This window comes from Somniosus microcephalus, chromosome 1 (assembly GCF_052327205.1).
Source record: "Somniosus microcephalus isolate GS21.2 chromosome 1, FLI_Smic_1.0, whole genome shotgun sequence".
Taxonomy (NCBI): domain Eukaryota; kingdom Metazoa; phylum Chordata; class Chondrichthyes; order Squaliformes; family Somniosidae; genus Somniosus; species Somniosus microcephalus.
In genome coordinates, this window is record NC_140987.1 from 316,901,909 (window position 1) to 316,924,147 (window position 22,239).

The 22,239-nt window shown below is 50.0% G+C and overlaps 2 protein-coding genes across 2 annotated transcripts in view; one reads left to right on the plus strand and one right to left on the minus strand.

Annotated features, from left to right (window-relative positions):
- The window catches only part of LOC147124871 (gamma-aminobutyric acid receptor subunit beta-4-like), a 559,637-nt gene that overhangs the window by 247,347 nt on the left and 290,051 nt on the right, over positions 1-22,239 (minus strand). The gene's annotated exons all lie outside the window — the stretch shown is intronic.
- Positions 16,447-17,049, plus strand: LOC147124873 (uncharacterized). The gene has a single exon (XM_085984126.1). It carries the CDS (start codon positions 16,447-16,449, stop codon positions 17,047-17,049), a length of 603 nt encoding a protein of 200 aa, XP_085840252.1.

Sequence of the window (22,239 nt, forward strand, 5' to 3'; positions counted from 1 at the left end):
GATCTGACAGTGTTGTTTGTGGTTTGACTGTGAATGCTCTGAAAGAGGATGCGTCTAAGTCTGTAATCATATAGTCTACTGTGCTGCAGCCAAGAGGTGAGCAATAGGTCGATCTTCCTAGGAGGTCTCCTATGAACCTACCATTGACAATGTACAGACCCAGGTTTCAACAGAGCTGTAGTAGCTGTTTTCCGTTGGTATTTGACTGCTTGTCGCAGTTATGCCTGTATGGAAGGGAAGGGATGTCAAAGTGGTTATTCCCGAAAACGTAATTGTTTCCCTGATTATTGCCTCCCCTCTCCTCCCCTCTCCTCCCCTCTCTTCTCTCCTCCCCTCTCCTCCTCTCTCCTCCTCTCTCCCCTCTCCTCCCCTCTCATCCTGTCTTTGCCCCTCTCTTCTCTCCTCCCCTATCCTCTCTCCTCGCCTCTGCTCTCTCCTCCCCTCTCCTCTCCTCTCCTCTCTTCTCTCCTCACCTCTCCTCTCTTCTCTCCTCACCTCTCCTCTCCCCTCTCCACACTCCTCCTCTCCCCTCCGCTCTCCTCCCCTCTCATCCTCTCTTTGCCACTCTATTCTCTCCTCCCCTCCCCTCTCTGCTCCCCTCTCCTCTCTCCTCCCCATCTCCTCCTCTCTCCTCCCCTCTCCACTCCCCTTGACCTTTCTCCTCCCCTCTCCTCTCCTGCCTCCTCTCTCCTCCCCTCCTCTCTCCTCCCCTCTCCTCCCCTCCCTTCCCCTCCGCTCCACCTCTCCTCCCCTCGCCTCTCTCCTCCCCTCACCTCCCTCCTCTCCTCACCTCTCTCCTCTCCTCTCCTCCCTCTGCCCCTCTCCACCACACTCCTCCTCTCTCCTCTCCTATCTTCTCTCCTCTCCTCTCCTCCCTCCCCCATTCTCCTTCCCTCTGCTCCCCTCTCCTCCTTCATCCGCCCCTTGTCTCTCTCCTCCCCTTGCCTGTCTCCTCCACTCTCATCTCCTCACATCTCTTCCCTCCTCCCCTCTCCTCTCTCCTCCCCTCTCCACAAACTGCTCTTCTCTCCTCCCCTCTCTTCTCACCACCCCTCTCCTCCTCTCTACTCCCCTCTCCACTCTCCTATCTTCTCTCCTCCCCTCTCCTCTCTCCTCCCCTCTCCACTCTCCTCCTCCCTCCTCCCCTCTCGTCCTCTATCCACCACTCTCCTCTCCTCCCCACCTCTCTCCTCCCCTCTCCACCTCTCTCCTCCCCTCTCCTCTCTGCTCCTCATCTCTCTCCTCCCCTCTCCACCTCTGTCCTCCACTCGCCAATCTCCTCCCCTCTCCTCTTTCCTTCCCACTCCTCTCTCCACCCCTAGCCTCTCTCCTCCCCTCTCCTCTCCTCCCATCTCTTCCCTCCTCCCCTCTCCTCTCCCCTCCCCTCTCCACCAACCTGTTCTTCTCTCCTCCCCTCTCTTCTCTCCACCCCCTCCTCCTCTCTACTCCCCTTTCCACTGTCCTATCTTCTCTCCTCCCCTCTCCTCTATCCTCCCCTCTCCTCTCTCCTCCTCTCTCCTCCCCTCTTGTCCTCTATCCGCCACTCTCCTCTCCTCCCCTCCTCTCTCCTCCCCTCTCCACCTCTCTCCTCCCCTCTCCTCTCTGCTCCCCACCTCTCTCCTCCCCGCTCGACCTCTGTCCTCCACTCTCCTATCTCCTCCCCTCTCCTCTTTCCATCCCTCTCCTCTCTCCTCCCCTCTCCTCTCTCCTCCCCTCTCCTCTATCCTCCCCTCTCCTCTATCCTCCCCTCTCCTCCTACCTCCCCTCTCCTCCACTCTCCTCCCCTCTCCTCCCTCTCATCCTCTCTTTGCCCCTCTCCTCTCCTCGCCTCCCCTCTCTCCTCCCCTGTCCTCTCTCCTCCCCTATCTCCACCCCTCTCCTCTCTGCTCCACTCTCTTCTCGCCTCCCCTCTCCTCCCCTCTTTTCTCTCCTCCCCTCTCCTCCTCTCTCCTCCTCTCCCCTCTCCTCCCCTGTTATCCTCTCTTTGCCCCTCTCTTCTCTCCTCCCCTACCCTCTCTCCTCGCCTCTGCCCTCTCCTCACCACTCCTCTCTCCTCACCTCTCCTCACCTCTCCTCCTCTCTCCACACCTCTCCTCTCCTCTCCTCCCTCCTCACCACTCCTCTGCTCTCCTCACCTCTCCTCTCCCCTCTCCACACACATCTCCCCTCCACTCTCCTCCTCTCTGCTCCTCCCTCCATTCTCCTCCCCCCTCCTCCCCTCTCATCCTCTCTTTGCCACTCTCTTCTCTCCTCCCCTCCCCTCTCTCCTCCCCTCTCCTCTATCCTCCCCTCTCCTCTCTCCTCCTCTCTCCTCCCCTCTTGTCCTCTATCCGCCACTCTCCTCTCCTCCCCTCCTCTCTCCTCCCCTCTCCACCTCTCTCCTCCCCTCTCCTCTCTGCTCCCCACCTCTCTCCTCCCCGCTCGACCTCTGTCCTCCACTCTCCTATCTCCTCCCCTCTCCTCTTTCCATCCCTCTCCTCTCTCCTCCCCTCTCCTCTCTCCTCCCCTCTCCTCTATCCTCCCCTCTCCTCTATCCTCCCCTCTCCTCCTACCTCCCCTCTCCTCCACTCTCCTCCCCTCTCCTCCCTCTCATCCTCTCTTTGCCCCTCTCCTCTCCTCGCCTCCCCTCTCTCCTCCCCTGTCCTCTCTCCTCCCCTATCTCCACCCCTCTCCTCTCTGCTCCACTCTCTTCTCGCCTCCCCTCTCCTCCCCTCTTTTCTCTCCTCCCCTCTCCTCCTCTCTCCTCCTCTCCCCTCTCCTCCCCTGTTATCCTCTCTTTGCCCCTCTCTTCTCTCCTCCCCTACCCTCTCTCCTCGCCTCTGCCCTCTCCTCACCACTCCTCTCTCCTCACCTCTCCTCACCTCTCCTCCTCTCTCCACACCTCTCCTCTCCTCTCCTCCCTCCTCACCACTCCTCTGCTCTCCTCACCTCTCCTCTCCCCTCTCCACACACATCTCCCCTCCACTCTCCTCCTCTCTGCTCCTCCCTCCACTCTCCTCCCCCCTCCTCCCCTCTCATCCTCTCTTTGCCACTCTCTTCTCTCCTCCCCTCCCCTCTCTGCTCCCCTCTCCTCTCTCCTCCCCATCTCCTCCTCTCCCCTCCCCTCTCCTCTCCCCTTGACCTCTCTCCTCCCCTCTCCTCTCCTGCCTCCTCTCTCCTCCCCTCCTCTCTCCTCCCCTCTCCTCCCCTCTCTGCCCCTCTCTTCACTCTTCCCCTCTCCTCTCTCCTCCCCTCTCCTCTCTCCTCCACTCTCCTCTCTCATCCTCTCTCCTCCACTCTCCTCCCCTCTCCTCGCCTGTCCTATCTCCTCCACTCTCCTCCTCTCTCCTCCCCTCTCCTCTCGCCTCCTCTCCTCCCCCCTCCTCCCCTTTGCTCCCTCCTCCCCTCTGCTCCCCTCTCCTCCTCTCCCTTCCACTCGCCTCTCTCCTCCCCTCGCCTCTCTCATCCCTCTCCTCTCTTCTCCCCTCTACTCCTCTCTCCTCCCCTCTCCTCCCCCTCCTCTTCCCTCTCCACACTCCTCCTCTCGCCTCCCCTCTCCTTCTCTCTCCTCCTCCCTCCACTCTCCTCCCCTCTCCTCTTGCTTCCTCTCCTCCCCTCTCCTCCCCTCTCCTCCCTCCTCCCCTCTCCGCCCCTCTCCTCCTCTCCCCTCCACTTGCCTCTCTCCTCCCCTTGCCTCTCTCTTCCCCTCTCCCCTCTCCTCCCCTACACTCTCTCCTCCCCTCTCCTTGCCTCGCTTCTCTCCTTACCTCTCCCCTCTTCTCTCACCCCTCTCCTCTCCCCTCTCCACTCTCCTCCTCACCCCTCCCCTCTCCTCCCCTCTCCTCCTCCCTCCCCTCTCCTCCACTCTGCTCCCCTCTCATCCTCTCTTTGCCCCTCTTTTCTGTCCTCCCCTCCCCTCTCTCCTCTCTCCTCCCCTCTCCTCTCTCCACCCCTCTCCTCCTCTCTCCTCCCCTTGTGCAAATTGACATTATACTTAGCATGCTGCATAGAATAAAATGGCCAAGTAAAAGAGCAAACTTGCTTAGGTTGTAGCTAATGCAAGAAAATGTAAATGTGTCACAATGTGTCTAGGACCAAGAGATCTTTCATAACACCCACCCACATTGAGGATGTGATAACAGCTATAATTGACTCACTAACACAAGGGAGGCATAAGGCTATAGAATAGATAAACTATTCATGATTGTCGCTGGATAAAGAAGCAAAACTAAGTAAGCTAATCATCTTGGTAACAAGATGATCAGACATGAGTAAGTAAATCATCTTGGTAACAAGATTCAGACAGAACCTCCTGACAGAATATATGATTAACAAACCTTGTCTGGAGATATTTCTGTCCTGCTGACCTTTTGATTGTCCTTGTGCAAACTCTTAATTTGCTAAAATGATACAATAACATTACACATGATTTATGGAATGCTTGCTTGTTTGAGTGTATAAATATGCTGCATTTGCTGATGTCCTTTAGAGATGTTGGCCTAGCCTTTGTCCAGGCAGCTCTCTCCTTGTGCAAGTAAAAATTAAACTAACAATCTGACGGTACTGCTTGTGTTTTAGAGTCTTACTCGGAGTCGAGATTTCGACAGTAAAACTTGGAGGTTCCAACGAGATCGCTTACTACCTACCGGTGAGTAAACGGACAAAAACACGATGACTCTCTAAGAACGGACCCTAACTGGCCAGTTATCAGTGGCGCTTAGTCACCAAAGGGGTTCCTCCTTGGACAAGTACAGTTGTGTAGACTGTTTTTCTCGGCGGGAGTACTGCAATCTGTTAAGACTCATTTCAGGGTTGAGTTGGAAATTTTTGTTATCACTTCCTCTTTCAGCTTGACAGAAAAGGGAGACAGATTTCGAAAACCTGAACCCTGAAAACAGGCCGTGCAGATTGTTGAGACATCTGTAGGGGTCCCTGGGCTAGATTTTCAGTATAGACAGTTTTGGGGCGCTAACCTTAGCGCCCGCCTGAAGTTAGCGCCCGCCCCAAAGTAGCGCCCCTTTGCCGGAAATTCAGTGGCTTCGCCCTAAGAGGTTGGTGGAGCGCTAAAAGAGGCGTTCCACTACTATCTTTAGGCGCTAAGCCGACGGTGCAGAGCGCAGCGCCCGAGTTCGGGCGCAGCGCACAGCAGACACTCTGGTGCCAGTGAGCTCTTAAAGGGGAAGGGTGCATGTGTTTTTTTTCAAAGGCAGAGGGAGGAGGAGGAGGAGGAGGAGGAGGAGGAGGAGGAGGAGGAGGAGGAGGTGGTGGTGGTGGTGGTGGTGGTGTCCGGAAACATAAATACGGCATTCAGAACAACACACACTGCATCCTTCCACACATGCAGACTGCCGTTTATAGTGCAGGAGGAGTGCCCTTTAATTTGCGCTCCCCAGGGTGTGTTGCGTTCCATTTTACAAACGCTCTGGACGCCAGCCGCACAATGGGGCGGTCCGACTGAAGTTTGGATTCGGGGCGGCCAAAGGGCGTTGCACGAGGATGTGACGTCATTTTCTGCGTGCGCATCCGGGCGGCCGCTAAACTTTGCGCCGGCGCTAACAGGCAACTTAATTTGGGGCGGGGCGCAAACTGCGCTGCGCCCGGGCGCTACACGCATAGCGCCCGAAAATCACTTCTCTTAAGGCGCTAACTGCTGGCGCAAGCAACTGAAAATCTAGCCCCCTGTTTCTTGAAGGAAGGAAACGATTACCCTTGAAAGAAAGGGAGAGATATCCTTGAAATAGAGGAAAAGTTAAAAAAAAAGGGACGCTCATCCTTGAAAGATAGGATTTTAAAGTAATAAGTTTTACTGTTAAGGACTTAGGGCTAGATTTTCAGTATAGACAGTTTTGGGGCGCTAAGCTTAGCGCCCGCCCGAAGTTATCGCCCGCCCCAAAGTAGCGCCCCGTTGCCGGAAATTCAGTGGCTTCGCCCTAAGAGGTTGGTGGAGCGCTAAAACAGGCGTTCCACTAGTATCTTTAGGCGCTAAGCCGGCGGTGGAGAGCGCAACACCCGAGCTCGGGCGCAGCGCACGGCAGACACTCTGGTGCCAGTGAGCTCTTAAAGGGGAAGGGTGCATGTGTTTTTTTCAAATGCAGAGTCTGGGGGGAAAAGAAGATCAAGAGGATGTTGATGATGATGATGATGGAGGAGGAGGAGGAGGAGGAGGAGGAGGAGGAGGAGGAGGAGGAGGAGGAGGAGGAATAATGATGTATGGCCGGAAACATAAATACACCGTTCACAACAACACACTGGTTACTTCCACACAACACATGCAGAGTGCCTTTTATACGAGTGCCCTTTAATTTGCGCTCCCCCAGGGTGTGTTGCGTTCCATTTTACAAACGCTCTGGACGCCAGCCGCACAGTGGGGCGGTCCGACTGAAGTTTGGATTCGGGGCGGCCAAAGGGCGTTGCACGAGGATGTGACGTCATTTTCTGCGCGCGCATCCGGGCGGCCGCTAAACTTTGCGCCGGCGCTAACGGGCAACTTAATTTGGGGCGGGGCGCAAACTGCGCTGCGCCCAGGCGCTACACGCATAGCGCCCGAAAATCACTTCTCTTAAGGCGCTAACTGCTGGCGCAAGCAACTGAAAATCTAGCCCTTTGTCTGTAGGGGCGTACAACACAGACCGAGAATTGGCTATTTGTTTAGTTAGTGTATAAGGCCTAGAAATTCAGTTTGGGGCGCCCAGCTCGCCTGGGCGCCGGAATTACCGCTGCGCGCGGAGCCACTTGCGCCAGCGGAATATTCAGTTTCAGCGCCCCAAGTGGAAGCCGGCCGGTAAACAAGGGTTTCGGCGCCCCGCTTGGGGCGCTGAAACTGAATATCGGCGTGCAAAGTGCCGCAGCGCCACCCGCTGTGGCACGGCAGCCTGCGGTACTGCAGGCCTTCCTCTCACTCTTAAGGGGGAGGTGCCTGCAACAGCGCGATCCCCACTCGCGAGTGCCGGCAAATGAGCCCGGCACCAAGGAGAAGTGCCGGGCTCTCTGGAAACAGCCGGCAATGCCGCGGGGGGGTGGTGTAGGAGGCCGGGGACGGAGGTGCGGGCAGGCGGCCGCCGAAAAAGCGGCCGGCCGCACCTCCACCTTAACTCGCCCCACTACCGGCACAGGTAGGCCCCTGTGTACCGGTCGCTGTTTGCGGCCGGCGCGGAGGAGGCGGCAGCGACCAAATATGGCCAGCGGGGCGATAGCGGGGTGTTGCGCACACCGATGATGTCATCGGTGGCGGCGCAGCGCTACAGGCTAACGCCGCCATTAGCGCCCCGCTAAATATGGCAGTAGGTTTGGCCAGTGGCGCAAAAGCCCTCTTTGGGCGCAAAATGGTGGTGCAGGCCACTGAATTTCTAGGCCTAAGAATTTTGACCTGTATACCACTCTGGGCTTTTGCAATTTTTGTCATCAGTGTAATATTTTTTTAGCTTTGTATTATTGTGCTACTATTGTCTGTGAGCTCTTGGAAAAACATAACAGGGGATTCAACAGGAGAGTTTGGGTCTTAGGAACACTTAAATTGGTAAAGAGTAAAAAGTGATCAGGGGATCGCAACCAATAAAAATGGGAGCCAGAGCAAGTAAAACACCAGAAAAAGGCACACCTGCCTGTTACATGCTCCAGAATTGTGGTCAGACATCAATAGATGACTTACCCAAATGGGTAAAATGGACCAAAAAGGGAAAAAGGCCATTCCCACCGGATGGTACATTTAATCTAGACCGAATAATGTGTCTTGAGGGGTGTCTCTTAGAAAGGGACCCAGGGAGAAGTGGTAGAAAGAAAGTCAAAACTGGCAATTACAACAAAATGGGGGACAAGGTAATGAATTTACCCAGGGAAACGGTTCTACCCAAGCGCAGGCTCACACCTGCCCTCAAGCGAATTTTTCAGTCCACAACCAATGGGGAGCACAAAATGCTACCCAGAATCAAAGTGGACAAAGTTTAAATTTACCCTATTCAACATGACGCCTGGGACCTGACCCGCAGATTGCCCAAAAGCAATTACCCCTAGTATGATTGCCTGCAGTTTCAACCAATATGACAAAAGAGCCCACCTTAATAATAAATATGGAGGGAAAAGAAATTCCTTTTCTGGTAGATACGGGAGCCACCAATTCAGTGTTGACAAAACAATATGCAGAAGGAATTCCATGTACAGCCAGTAGTGCCAGTTGCGTAGGATTGTCAGGAGTTACTCAGACCATGACTTGGTCAGAACCCCTCAATGTGCAAGTAGATAATTACAGGAATCAACATATCTTTTTACTGTCTCAAGAAGTACCAGTGAATTTATTAGGAAGAGACTTATTATGCAAAATGAAGGCAACGATTGTTTGCTCTGAAAAAGGACTTGAAGTCCATGTTCCCGTAGACAGATGTGGTATGTACCCACTACAGATCAAATTGTCCCCGGTCCTATACGCATGGCAGATTTGTGAAGATGGTCTTAACAAAACATTGTCAACTATTATAGGCTCCCTCCAATTTGTCCTTAGATCGGTGTCCGAATACCAGAAAGAATTGCATTTGGGCCATTGGCATACAGAGCCCCACTGCACAGCCATTTATGATGAGACAGGAATGGACAAATACCACAAAAGATATTATAAGCCCGTTCTGCAACACAGATATTTGCTGAAAATTCGGAAAATTTTAATTGGTCCTGAAGGCATAACCGCCGCTGTTCTTTTACCCATGGAAGCATGGGACCTGTTTAAAGAAAAAGACAGTAAACCAGATTGCACCCTAGCGGTGGCACAAGGACATGCACCAAGGGACTTGGGACCAATGGTTAAAAGAATGGGAGGACTAGGAATAGAAAAAGAGTGGCAAGTGCCTCAGGGTACCTTGGTCCAGTATGAAGAAAAGCAGGGATACGGGGTGGAATTGCAGACAAGCCTGCTGTTCAAAGGCAAATTTGGGCAAGGGTGTTGGACATCCATAACTTCCCGCTCCTACCAGAAGTAGAGAAACTTCTGAGTCAAATCCCCAAGCAAGTATGGTCTAGCCACCCCAATGAGGTCGGAAAGATGTTAACTGCACAACCCTACAAGGTTACCCTCAATCCTGCAGTCCCACTCCCAAGAAAGGCACAATATCCTCTCTCCCAAGCAGCAGAACAAGGCATTGAACCAGTAATCAAGTCCTTACTTGACCAGGGCATTATAATACCAACAAGAAGTCGGTCTGCCGGGATGCCTGCCTGCACTCGCCGCCACTTACTATGCTGTATAACAAGCACAAACTGTGACTCTAAATCATCATACAGTACTACATGTCCCATACTCTGTCGAAGTGCTGTTAACCAAATACGCCACTCAACACCTAACATCAGCACGTACCATTAAGTATGAGGTAGAATTACTGTCCAATTCAAACTTGACCATAAAGCGATGCGCAACCCTAAATCCAGCTACTCTCCTCCCGACCATTGAGGATGGCACACCCCACTGCTGTGAGACGGTAACCCAGCTGGTCACCAAACCCCGAGTAGACTTAAGTGAAACACAGCTAGAAAATCCAGGTTTAATATATTTCGTCGAGGGCTCAGCCCTCCGAGATGACAAAGGTACTTCCCGCACTGGCTACGCCATCACGACGGACAATTCAACTGTAGAGGTGTGATATCCGAGTGGTAAGGTCAGAAACTGAGATAAGCCAGACTTCAGGAACCAAAACTCAACTGTTTAATTATACATATGTAGCAGAGAACATAGCTCTTACAGCTGCAGCAAACACTCTCTATTTCTTACTGTGCGATCACCAAGATGGAGGATCAACCTCTGAGTCATACCCAGAATGCAATGCCACTACCTTAATAAGTGGTGTGCCAGGACATTACCTTAATACTGGTAAATATGATCCCTTGATATTTGTCTCCATCTGGTGGATGACTTAAGCATTACATCCCAGATTACTATATGCCCTCCCTCTTATGTTTACAATAATTTCTTAACAACAGTCTTAAAAAGTCCATAAGGAAACTCCTTTAACGATAGTCCATACTGAACGAATCTAGCAGGTCGTGATCAATCTCTCTGGTGGCTTGTGAGACCTTGGTGAACGTCTTACAGTCAAGTCCCTGCTTGATTGTGGTGGAGCCACCTGCTGCTCCTGAGCAGTACTCAGAGTATCTGACTCTGCTACGATGGTTTCCACTTGATGAAGGGGCCCAGGTATAACTGGCTCTGTTCGTGGTGTTGGTACCACCAATGCATTTGGATAACTGGGGACCAACTTGTCCTCCAACATTTCCTCTGGAACCTCCAGTTCGATTTCCCTTTGTCTGGTCAGTATCTGATCCACATGTCTGCGTACTACCTGACCAGTTCCCACCATGACCGTATATGAAACTGGACCGGTCATTGAGTCTATGACGCCAGGAATCCATTTTGGACCACAACTGAAATTCCTGGTAAGGACCGCATCACCTTCTCCAAAACTGCGGCTCTTTGTCCTTCTGTCATGGTTCTCCTTTTGTTTGATTTGTCGGTTTTCCACCTTCCTTTTTAGATCTGGGTGAACTAGTTCAAGAGTGGAGCGTAGTCGACGTCCTAACAACAGCTCAGCAGGAGAGAGTCCTGTGATAGATTGAGGTGTTATTCTGTAGCTGAACAGAACTCGTGACACCTTGGTTGCCAAACTCCCTTCCGCACTTTTTTTCATCATCTCCTTAAATGTTTGTATGGCTCTCTCCGCAAGTCCATTTGAAGACGGATGATATGGAGCTGAAGTCACGTGCATGATGCCATTGTTTTTCATGAACTCTTTTGTTTCTGTACTCACAAAACACGTGGCATTGTCACTTAGTACGATCTCCGGTATCCCTTGGTTACTAAAACTCCTATGCAGGCAGTCTATAGTAACAGTAGATGAAGCAGAATTTACAGGATACACATCCATCCATTTGGAATGTGCATCAATGATTATGAGGAACATCTTTCCCATGAATGGACCCGCATAATCTACATGTAATCTTCTCCATGGTCTATCCGGCCACTCCCAGGGGTGGAGTGGAGACACTGCTGGTGCCTTCCTGTGTACTTGACAAGTGCTGCATGTCTTGACAAGATTTTCTATCTCCTCATCTAGCTTTGGCCACCACAAGTAACTCCTTGCCAAGGCTTTCATACGCGAAACTCCAGGATGACACTGATGTAGTTGCACTAGGACAGACTGTCGTGCTGGCTGTGGAATAATCACTCGAGCTCCCCACAACATGCATCCATCCTGCACACTCAGCTCTGTCTTCCTGACACTGTAAGGTGTGAAATCAGTCCCTTCCGGATGCTGTGGCCAACCCCTCATCACATATTCTCGGACTCTAGACAGTACTGGATCTTTACCAGTCCAAGTCCTTACTTGTTCTGCAGTCACAATTGCCATATCCGTGTCCTCCAACATCAAAACTCTGTCCTCTGGAGCTGCACGGATAGGTGTACCTGGTAGTGGAAGATGGCTCAAGGCATTTGCGTTCCCATGGTACTTGCCTGCCTTGTAAACGATGACATACTCATATGCCCTTAACGTCACTGCCCACCTCTGGATCCGGGGTGACACCATCTGTGGTACTGCTTTCATCTCATTAAAAAGAGATAGAAGAGGTTTATGATCGGTGCATATGGTGAATTTCCTGCCATATATGTACTTGTGAAACCTCTGTAACCCAAACATTACTGCTAATCCCTCTTTATCTAACTGGGAATAGTTTATTTCCGCTGGGGTCAGAGTTCGAGACATAAACCCTATCGGTCTTTCTGTTCCATCTTCCAAGCTGTGTGAAAGAACTGCCCCCACCCCGTAAGGTGAAGCGTCACAAGAGAGAATGATGTCTTTCTCTGCATTGTAGTGAACCAACACATCCGAGGACAGTATCAGTTTCTTGGACTGTTCAAATGAAACCCTCTGTTCCTCTTCCCACTGCCACTGTGTCTACTTGCACAGAAGTTTGTGAAGAGGTGCTAACACTGTTGCCAAGTTTGGTAAAAACCTGTTATAATAGTTTAGCAGTCCCAGGTAAGCTTTTAACTCAGTCACATTTGTAGGAGCTGGGGCGTCCTGCAGTGCTTGTACCTTCTCCTTGAGTGGATGGAGCCCGGTGGCGTCCACTCTATGTCCCAGGAACATGGCCTCATTCCCCAGGAAAGTGCACTTACTCCTCTTGAGCCGTAACCCAGCCTTATCCAATCTTTGTAGTACCTCTCTGAGTGCTCAGATGCTCCTGGTCGGTTTTTCCTGTCACCAGAATATCATCCAGATAGATTGAAACATGTGGAATCCCTTGCAATACACCTTCGATAGTCCTCTGGAAGATAGCGGGACTAGATGAGACACCGAAAGGTAAGCGGTTATAGGCAAACAAACCCTTGTGTGTATTTATGGTTACATACTTCTTGGATTCCTCATCTAGTGTAATCTGCAAGTATGCATGACTCATATCCAGCTTCGTGAATTTCTTCCCTCCAGCCAGGCTTGCAAAAAGATCCTCAGTTTTAGGAATACGATACTGTTCAAGTTTAGACACCCTATTTACTGTCAATTTATAATCTCCACAGATTCTTACCGAATTGTCCGGTTTTAAAACAGGTACAATGGGAGCTGCCCATTCTGAACATTTCACGGGTTCCAGAATGTTCTCTCTCAAAAGACGGTCAAGCTCAGCCTCTACCTTCAGTTTCATGGCATACGGCACAGGTTGTTGTTTTAAAAACCTTGGCAGTGCCTCCTTGTCGACATAAATCTTAGCTGGGGGGCCATTAAATGTTCCAAGTTCTTCCTTGAACATGTTCTCATGTTCAATCAACACTTCTTGCAAAGACAACTGTTTGCCTCCCTCTAGTTGATTTATTGCTCCCCAATCTAATTTAAGTTCTTGTATCCAGCCCCGACCTAACAAGTTTGGTCCAGAACCCGATACTACAACTACAGGTAGCTGTTCCACGGTGTCCCTGTGTTTCACAGTTACAGTAGCTGTACCCAATGTCGCCACTCATTCACCGGTATATGTTTTAAGCTGCATAGAGCAAGACTTTAACTCTGGAACTTTTGCACGGTTCCACAATTTTGAGTACTCTTCCCTGTTCATTATGGCAACACCACATCCGGTATCCACCTCAAAGTTCACCTTAGAGTCATTTACTATCAGTTGCAAAGTGATAGGATCCACTATTGGAATGTCCTCTACCATACTATGCAATATGAACAAGTCATCTTCTTGCTCAGCTTCTCCGCTGATGTGATGTGCTCCCTGTTTTTTCACTTCTCTTACTAGGTTTTGCTTTCCTCCCCCTTTAGGATTGTAACCCTCCCCAGAGCCTTTTGCTCTGTATGCACGTTTTATATGTCCTTTTTCCCCCACACTTGTGGCACTTTTCTTCCAGAAACCTGCATTCCCTCGCCAGGTGATCTCCATTGCATTTATAACATGCCTTTACATGCTCACGTTGTGGTTTCCGACTCATATTTAACTTGTGCACCACCGGACCTGCAACTTGCTTTGTCGTAGCCCAGTCTGAACCTTGTATTTCTTTTACATCACGGTTTGCTGTCTCTATGGCTTGAGCAAGTTCCAACACTTTTTCATACGTAAGCCCAGTCTCAGACAATAATCTCCTCTGCAGTCGAGCATCCATTATCCCGCAAACAAGCCTATCTCTCAGCATGTCTTTCAAACTGTTCCCGTAATTGCAATCATGTGCCAGTTTTCTCAACACCGCTACATAATCCAATATAGTCTCTCCCGGTTTCCTGTTCCGTGAAGTAAATTTGAAATGCTGTACAATCTCACTCGGTCTGGGATTGAAATGTTCCTTTAGCAAGTCCACTAATTCAGCAAATGATCTGTCTCCATGCTTCACAGGACTGCATAAGCTTCTCATTAAACTATACACCTGACTTCCCACGGAAGTGAGCAAAATAGCTCTCCTTTTTCCAACATCAACTATATCAGTTGCAGCAAAGAAATGCGTCAGCAACTCACAGTACTCGATCCAGGTCTGAGTCTGAACATCAAAAACAGAGAGCTGTCCTACCATAGCAGCCATGACTCCTTGATTCAGTGCTTTTCTTTTCTTTTTCCTGCTTCAAGATGAGATCTGTTCAGCCTCGTCGCCAAATGTGATATCCGAGTGGTAAGGTCAGAAACTGAGATAAGCCAGACTTCAGGAACCAAAACTCAACTGTTTAATTATACATGTGTAGCAGAGAACATAGCTCTTACAGCTGCAGCAAACACACTCTATTTCTTACTGTGCAATCACCAAGATGGAGGATCAACCTCTGAGTCATACCCAGAATGTAATGCCATTACCTTAATAAGTGGTGTGCCAGGACATTACCTTAATACTGGTAAATATGATCCCTTGATATTTGTCTCCATCTGGTGGATAACTTAAGCATTACATCCCAGATTACGATAAGAGGCAATGTCATTACCAAACTCTTTTTCAGCACAACAAGCAGAACTATTCGCGCTCACAAGAGCATGTGTCTTGGCCACAGACAAAACTGTTAATATTTATACAGATTCAAGGTATGCCTTTGGAGTTGCCCATGATTATGGACAGATCTGGAAATTTAGGGGTTACTTGACCTCCGCAGGCTCAATGATCAAGAATGCAGAACAAGTTGACAATCTTTTACGTGCTGTCCAGTGCCCACGTAAAATTGCTATTATTAAATGTCAAGCACACACAGGCAATCACAACCAAATTGCATTGGGCAATGACAGGGCTGACAGGGCTGCAAAAGGTGCTGCTTTATCAAATACAGGTTCCCAGGTGTCAGCCTATGTTCTTAAAAACACAAAACCCGTTTATTTGCCGCCCACATTGGATGATACATAGATACATAGAGATAGGAACAGGAGTAGGCCATTCGGACCTTCGAGCCTGCTCCGCCATTCAATGAGATCATGGCTGATCTTCGTCTGAGATCATAGCTGATCTTACCAGTTCAGTACCCCGTCCCCGCCTTTTCTCCGTAACCCTTAATCCCCTTAGCCTTCAGAAATATATCCAATTCTCTCTTGAAAATATTTATTGAATTAGCCTTCACAGCCCTCTGTGGCAGGGAATTCCACAGGCTCACCACTCTTTGAGTGAAGAAATTCTTCCTCATCTCTGTTTTAAATGATTTGCCCGCTATTTTTAGACTGTGGCCCCTGGTTCTGTGCTCCCCGGCCATTGGAAACATTCTCTCTGAATTCAGCCTGTCCAGGCCTGCCATAATTTTATATGTTTCGATGAGATCCCCTCTCAATCTTCTAAACTCCAGTGAGTACAAGCCCAAACTATTTAATCTCTCTTCGTAGGTCATTCCCGCCATTCCAGGTATCAGCCTGGTGAATCGCCGTTGCACTCTTTCCATGGCAAGAACATCCTTCCGCAGATGGGGCGACCAAAACTGTACACAATACTCCAGATGCGGTCTCACCAGCACCTTGTACAGCTGTAGTAAGGTATCCCTATTCCTATACTCGAACCCCCTTGATATGAAGGCCAACATACCATTTGCCTTCTTAATCGCCTGTTGCACCTGCATGCTCTCCTTCAGTGACTGGTGCACAAGAACACCCAGGTCCCTCTGCACTTCCCCATCTCCCAATCTATTGCCATTTAGATAATAATCTACCCTCCTGTTTTTACCCCCAAAGTGGATAACCTCGCATTTATCCACATTATAGTGCATCTGCCACGTATCCGCCCATTCCCCCAACCTGTCCAAATCGCACTGTAGCCTCCTGACATCCTCATCAGAGCCCACCCCTCCTCCTAGTTTAGTGTCGTCAGCGAATTTGGAAATATTGCATCCAATTCCCTGATCCAGATCATTTATATATATTGTGAACAGCTGGGGTCCCAGGACAGATCCTTGCGGCACCCCGCTGGCCACTCCGAAAATGAGCCGTTTATTGGCCTTTCAGTCACAGGCCAGTACTGAGGAGGTTTTAGCCTGGGCACAAGATCAATGTGATAAAACATCTAAGGGAGTGTGGGTTCACCATGACGGCCACGTGGTGGCACCCAGATCTTTGCTCCCATGGATTGCCCACTGTGTTCACACTTTCACACATGCGGGCAAAGGGGGGATGGCAGACTATATCGCACAGACATGGTACGCACCGGGTATTTTGGCAATTGCAAAACAAATTAGTGAAAAGTGTACTACCTGTCAGACGATGAATCTGGGAAAAACGGAGAAGGTACAGTCTGCCTCCCACCCAAATCCGACAGGACCTTTTGCAAATTTGCAAATGGATTTTATTGAAATATCTGCATGTATGGGTTTCAAGTATGTATTAGTTATTATAGATGTGTTTTCTAAATGGGTTGAAGCTTTTCCATGTAAAAAGAATGACGCTGTTACCGTCGCTAAACATTTGTTAAAGGAAATTGTACCACAATTCGGTATACCTGTACAACTCTCGAGTGACAATGGGTCACATTTTACTGGGAGAATTATGTGAGAGATGTGTAAGGCTTTGCAAATCAATCAGCATTTTCACTGCAGCTATCATCCACAGTCAGCTGGGCTGGTGGAGCGATATAATGGAATGTTGAAAAATAAGTTAGCTAAGCTATGTGATGAGACTGGACTCAAATGGGTCGAACTGTTACCCCTAGCATTGATGGTAATGCGGTCAGCAACAAACAGAACAACAGGATTATCACCACATGAAATCATCATGGGACGTCCCCAACGATTGCCTTTTTCCGCACCGTTTACTGCTAAACAAATGGACATTCACAAAATGGAAGAAAATATGCTAAACTATTGCATTGCTCTAACAAAATGTATTTCTAGTTTCCATTCGCAGGTAAAAGAAGCCCAAGTTGACCCTGCCGAAGGAAGATGCCATAGCTTGGAGCCCGGCGAGTTTGTCTACATAAAGGTGTTCAAGAGAAAGAGTAGCCTTCACCCAAGATTTGAGGGTCCGTCCCAGATCCTGTTGACCACCAACACTGCTGTAAAGGTGAAAGAGAGACCAACATGGATCCACACCTCGCACTGCAAAAGAGCCCGAGAACCCGAGGAAGAGGAATCTCCAACCCCATCAGGAAATGGACATTAGGACTATGTTTCCTTGTGACACTTATAATACCTGTGATGCCCGAATTGCATTTAAACACCTTTTTGTATATGTCTTACACTTATGCTAGGGGAACTAATGCCTTCAGTTGTTGGGTATGCACACAGGTGCCCATCCGTATGAAGTGAGGAATTCCATTAAGACCTATCCCCTTTAATTCCAATAAAATGGCATTATTGGCTGTTTCAACAAAATTCAGAAAAGGTAGAAGCCATGGAGTTAGAAGGGCTCCGAAGAATCAATATCTGATTAGATTATTGTCCTAGTTAGGACAAAAGGGGGGAATGTGGAAATTGACATTATACTTAGCATGCTGGGTAGAATAAAATGGCCAAGTAAAAGAACAAACTTGCTTAGGTTGTAGCTAAAGCAAGAAAAAGTAAATGTGTCACAACGTGTCTAGGACCAAGAGACCTTTCATAATACCCACCCACATTGAGGATGTGATAACAGCTATAATTGACTCACTAACACAAGGGAGGCATAAGGCTATAGAATAGATAAACTATTAATGATTGTCGCTAGACAAAGAAGCAAAACTATTGAGTAAGCTAATCATCTTCTCTCCTCACCTCTCCTCTCTTCTCTCACCCCTCTCCTCTCCCCTCTCCTCCTCACCCCTCCCCTCTCCTCCTCCCTCCCCTATCCTCTACTCTGCTCCCCTCTCATCCTCCCTTTGCCCCTCTTTTCTGTCTTCCCCTCCCCTCTCTCCTCTCTCCTCTCTCCACCCCTCTCCTCCTTTCTCCTCCCCTTGTGAAAATTGACATTATACTTAGCATGCTGGGTAGAGTAAAATGGCCAAGTAAAAGAACAAACTTGCTTAGGTTGTAGCTAAAGCAAGAAAAAGTAAATGTGTCACAACGTGTCTAGGACCAAGAGGTTATTTATAATACCCACCCACATTGAGGATGTGATAACAGCTATAATTGACTCACTAACACAAGGGAGGCATAAGGCTATAGAATAGAGAAACTATTAATGATTGTCGCTAGACAAAGAAGCAAAACTAAGTGAGCTAATCATCTTGGTAACAAGATGATCAGACATGAGTAAGTAAATCATCTTGGTAACAAGATTCAGACAGAACCCTCTGACAGAATATATGATTAACTAACCTTGTCTGGAGATATTTCTGTCCTGCTGACCTTTTGATTGTCCTTGTTTAAACTCTTAATTTGTTTAAGATGATACAATACCATTACACGTGATTTATGGAATGCTTACTTGTTTGAGTGTATAAATATGCTGCATTCGCTGATGTCCTTTAGAGATGTTGGCCTAGCCTTTGTCCAGGCAGCTCTCTCCTTGTGCAAGTAAAAATTAAACTAACGATCTGACGGTACTGCTTGTGCTTTAGAGTCTTACTCGGAGTTGAGATTTCAACACCCTCTCCTCTCCTCTCTTCTCTCATCCACTCTTGTCCTCTCTCCTCCCCTCTCCTCTCCTCTCTCCTCCCATCTTCTCCTCTCCTCTCCCCTCTCCTCCTCTCTGCGCCACTCTCCTCATCTCCCCACCCCTCCTCCCTCCTCCCCTCTCTTCCCCTCGCCTCTCTCCTCTCCTCTCTTCCCTACTCCACTCACCTCTCTCCTCCCCTGTCCTCTCCTCTCCACCTCTCTTCTCCTCTCTCCTCCACTCTCCTCCCCTCTCCTCTCCTCCTCCCTCTCTCCACTCCCCTCCTCTCTCCTCTCCTCCCCTCTTTTCTCTCCTCCCCTCTCCTCTCTCCCCCCTCTCCTCTCTCATCCCCTGTCCTCTCTCCTCCCCCTCTCTCCTCCCCTCTCCTCCTCTCTCCTCTCCTCTCCCCTCCCCACTCCACCCTCTCCTACCTTCTGCACTTCTCTCCTCCCCTCTCCTCTACTCCAGTCCATTCTTCTCTCCTCCCCTCTCCACCTCTCTCCTCCACTCTCCTCCCCTCACTTCCCCTCTCTCCTCCCATTTCATCTCTTGTCCCCTCTCCTCCTCTCTCCCCCCTCCTCTCTCATCCCCTCTCCACATCTCTCCTCCCCTCTCCTCACCTGTCCTCTCTCATCCACTCTCGTCCTCACTCCTCCCCTCTCCTACTCTCCTCTTTCCTCCTCTTTCATCCTCTCTCCTCGCCTCTCCTCTCCTCCCCTCCTCTCACCTCCCCTCTCCACCTCACCCCTCCCCTCTCTCCTCCCCTCTCCTCTCTCCTCCCCTCTCCGCCACTCTCCTCCCCTCTCTTCTCTCCTCCCCTCGCCTCCTCTCTCTTCCTCTCTCCCTCTCCTCCCCTCTCATCCTCTCTTTGCCCCTCCCTTCTCTCCTCCCCTACCCTCTCTCCTTGCTCTCATCTCCTCTACTCCTCTATCCTCCCTGCTCCTCTCTCCTCCCTTTCCTCTCTCCTTCCCTCCCCTGCCTCATCCCCTCTCCTCTCTCCTCCCCTCTCTGCCCCTCTCTTCACTCCTCCCCTCCCATCCCCTCTCTCTTCCCTTCTCCTCGCCTGTCCTGCTCTCTCCTCCACTCTCCTCCTCTCTCTGACCCTCTCCTCTCTCCTCCCCACTACTCCATCTCCTCTCTCCTCTCGCCTCCTCTCCTCCCCTCTCCTCCCTACTCCTCTCCTCCCCTCTCCTCCTCTCCCCTCACCTCTCTCCTCCCCTCGCCTCTCTCCTCCCTCTTCTCTCTTCTCCCCTCTACTCCTCTCTCCTCCCTCTCCTCTCCTCTCTTCTCTCCTCACCTCTCCTCTCTTCTCTCCTCCCCTCTCCTCTCCCCTCTGCACACTTATCCTCTCGCCTCCCCTCTCCTCCTCTCTCCCCCTCCCTCCACTCTCCTCCCCTCTCCTCTCACTTCCTCTCCTCCCCTCTCCTCCTCTCTCCACCCTCCTCCCCTCTCCTCCCCTCTCCTGCTCTCCCCTCCACTCGCCTCTCTCCTCCCCTCACCTCTCTCTCCTCCTCTCCTCGCTCCTCCCCTCCACACCTCTCTCCTCCCCTCTCCTCTCCCCTCTTTCTCCTCACCTCTCCTCTCTTCTCTCACCCTTCTCCTCCACTCTCCTCCCCTCTCCTCACTCCTGTCGTCTCTCCTCCCCTCTCCTCTCTCCTCTCCTCCCCTCTTTTCTCTCCTCCCCTCTCCTCCTCTCTGCTCCCCTCTCCTCCTCTGTCCACTCCCCTCCCCACTGCTCCCCTCACCAACCTCTCCACCTCTCTCCTCCCCCTCATCTAATCCACTCCACTCTTCTCTCCACACCTCTCGTCTCTCTCCACAGCTCTCCTCTCCTCCCCTCTCTCTCCTCCCCTCTCCTCCTCCTACCTCCCTCTCCTCCACTCTCCTCCACTCTCCTCCCCTCTCTCCCCACTCAACCTCTCTCTGCCCCTCTCCTCTCCCCCCTCCCCCTCTCCTCCCCCTCCTCTCTCCTCCACTCTCTCCTCCCCTCTCCTCTCTCCTCCCAGCTCTTCTCACCTCCCCTCTCCTCCCTTCTGCACCCCTCTCTTCTCTCCTCCCCTCTCCTCCTTTCTCCCCCTCTCTCCCCTCTCATCCTCTCTTGCCACTCTCTTCTCTCCTCCCCTACCCTCTCTCCTCACCTCTCCTCTCTCCTCCACTCTCCTCTCTCCTCACCTCTCCTCCTCTCTCCTCACCTCTCCTCTCCTCCCTTCTCTCCTCACCTCTCCTTCTCTCCTCACCTCTCCTCTCCCCTCTCCACACTCCTCCTTTCCACTCTGCTCCCCTCCTCCCTCCACTCTCCTCCCCGCTCATCCTCTTTGCCCCTCTCTTCTCTCCTCCCCTCTCTTCCCCTCTCCTCTCTGCTCTTCTCTCCTCTCTCATCCCCATCTCCTCCTCTTTCCTCACCTCTCCTCTCCCCTTGACCTCTCTCCTCAACTCTCCTCTCCTGCCTCCTCTCTACTCAATTCAATTCAATTCAAATCGCTTTATTGGCATGACAAGTTACATCTTATGTTGCCAAAGCATCGAAAAACATTCATGGTTGTTCACAAAAATACAGATCTATCCATACAGTGTATAAACAGATATATCCCTGAGTGTATAAATATACTTTCATATAATTTATATATACTCTTTTCTTATATTTAGTGGTTGTCCCTCTGTTTATGGCAAGCTGTAACATAGTGTGCCGCTAGTGTTATACAATTTCTCTCTTCCCTAGTAGGTATGGGAGTTTTTGGTCGTCATTCAAATTTCTGAAATCCGGGCATATTTTTGTGAATTTTGGGTAGAAATTCTCCCTTATGCCCTGATATTTTCTACAAGCTATGAGGAAGTGCATCTCTGTCTCCACCACTCGCTGACTGCAGTGAGAGCATATCCTGTCCTCTCTTGGTAGCCGGGTCTCTCTGTGTCTACCTTTTTCGATCGCCAGGTTATGTTCACTAAGTCTGTACATTGTCAAAGTTTTTCTCAGTTTGCTATCCTTTACATGGTCAGGTAATCAGCCATGTTGTATTGTCTGTTTACGGCCAAGTAGCAATTGAGTTTGCTTTGGGTTTTTGTTGTTTCTGCCCAATATGACAGATATTTTTCCTTTTGCTTAGCGACGATTGTGTTGGGTCGAATTCTTTGTGTTACGCTGTCACTGTCCTGGGGCTCGTTATTGTTAGTAGTGTTAGTAGTTACTTCACTGAGTCCCAGGACTAGTTGACTGAGGGTATTCTTCTTTATGGTCCTCTCTTGGCATTTCAGGGCTTCGTAATGATAGCATTGGGGGTTGCTCATTTCTAGGTGTTTCCAAAATTTGGTGGCTCTTTTTTGGATAGTGATTATTAATGGATATTGACCTAGTTCTGCCCTGCATGCATTGTTTACGGTTTTCCTTTGAGTCCGGAGGATACTTTTACAGAATTCTGCATGTAGGATCTCAATTGTGTGTTTGTCCCATTTTGCAAATTCTTGTTGTGTTAGCGATCCCCACACCTCACTGCCATAGAGAGCAATTGTTTCAATGACTAATTTGAAAATTTGAGCCAAATGCTAATTGGGATTTCTATTTGGATTGATTTTTTAATGGCATAGAAAGCCCTTCTTGCTTTCTCTTTCAGTTCATTCACAGCCAGTTTGAAATTTCCCGTAGAACTGATTTTTAAGCCCAAGTATGTGTAGTTAGTGGTTTGTTCAATTTTGGTTGTTCCTAGTGTGAAATTATTTTGGGTCCCTGATGTCTGGATCTTTGCTGGAACACAAGGACTTTGGTTTTTTGGGCATTTATTTTCA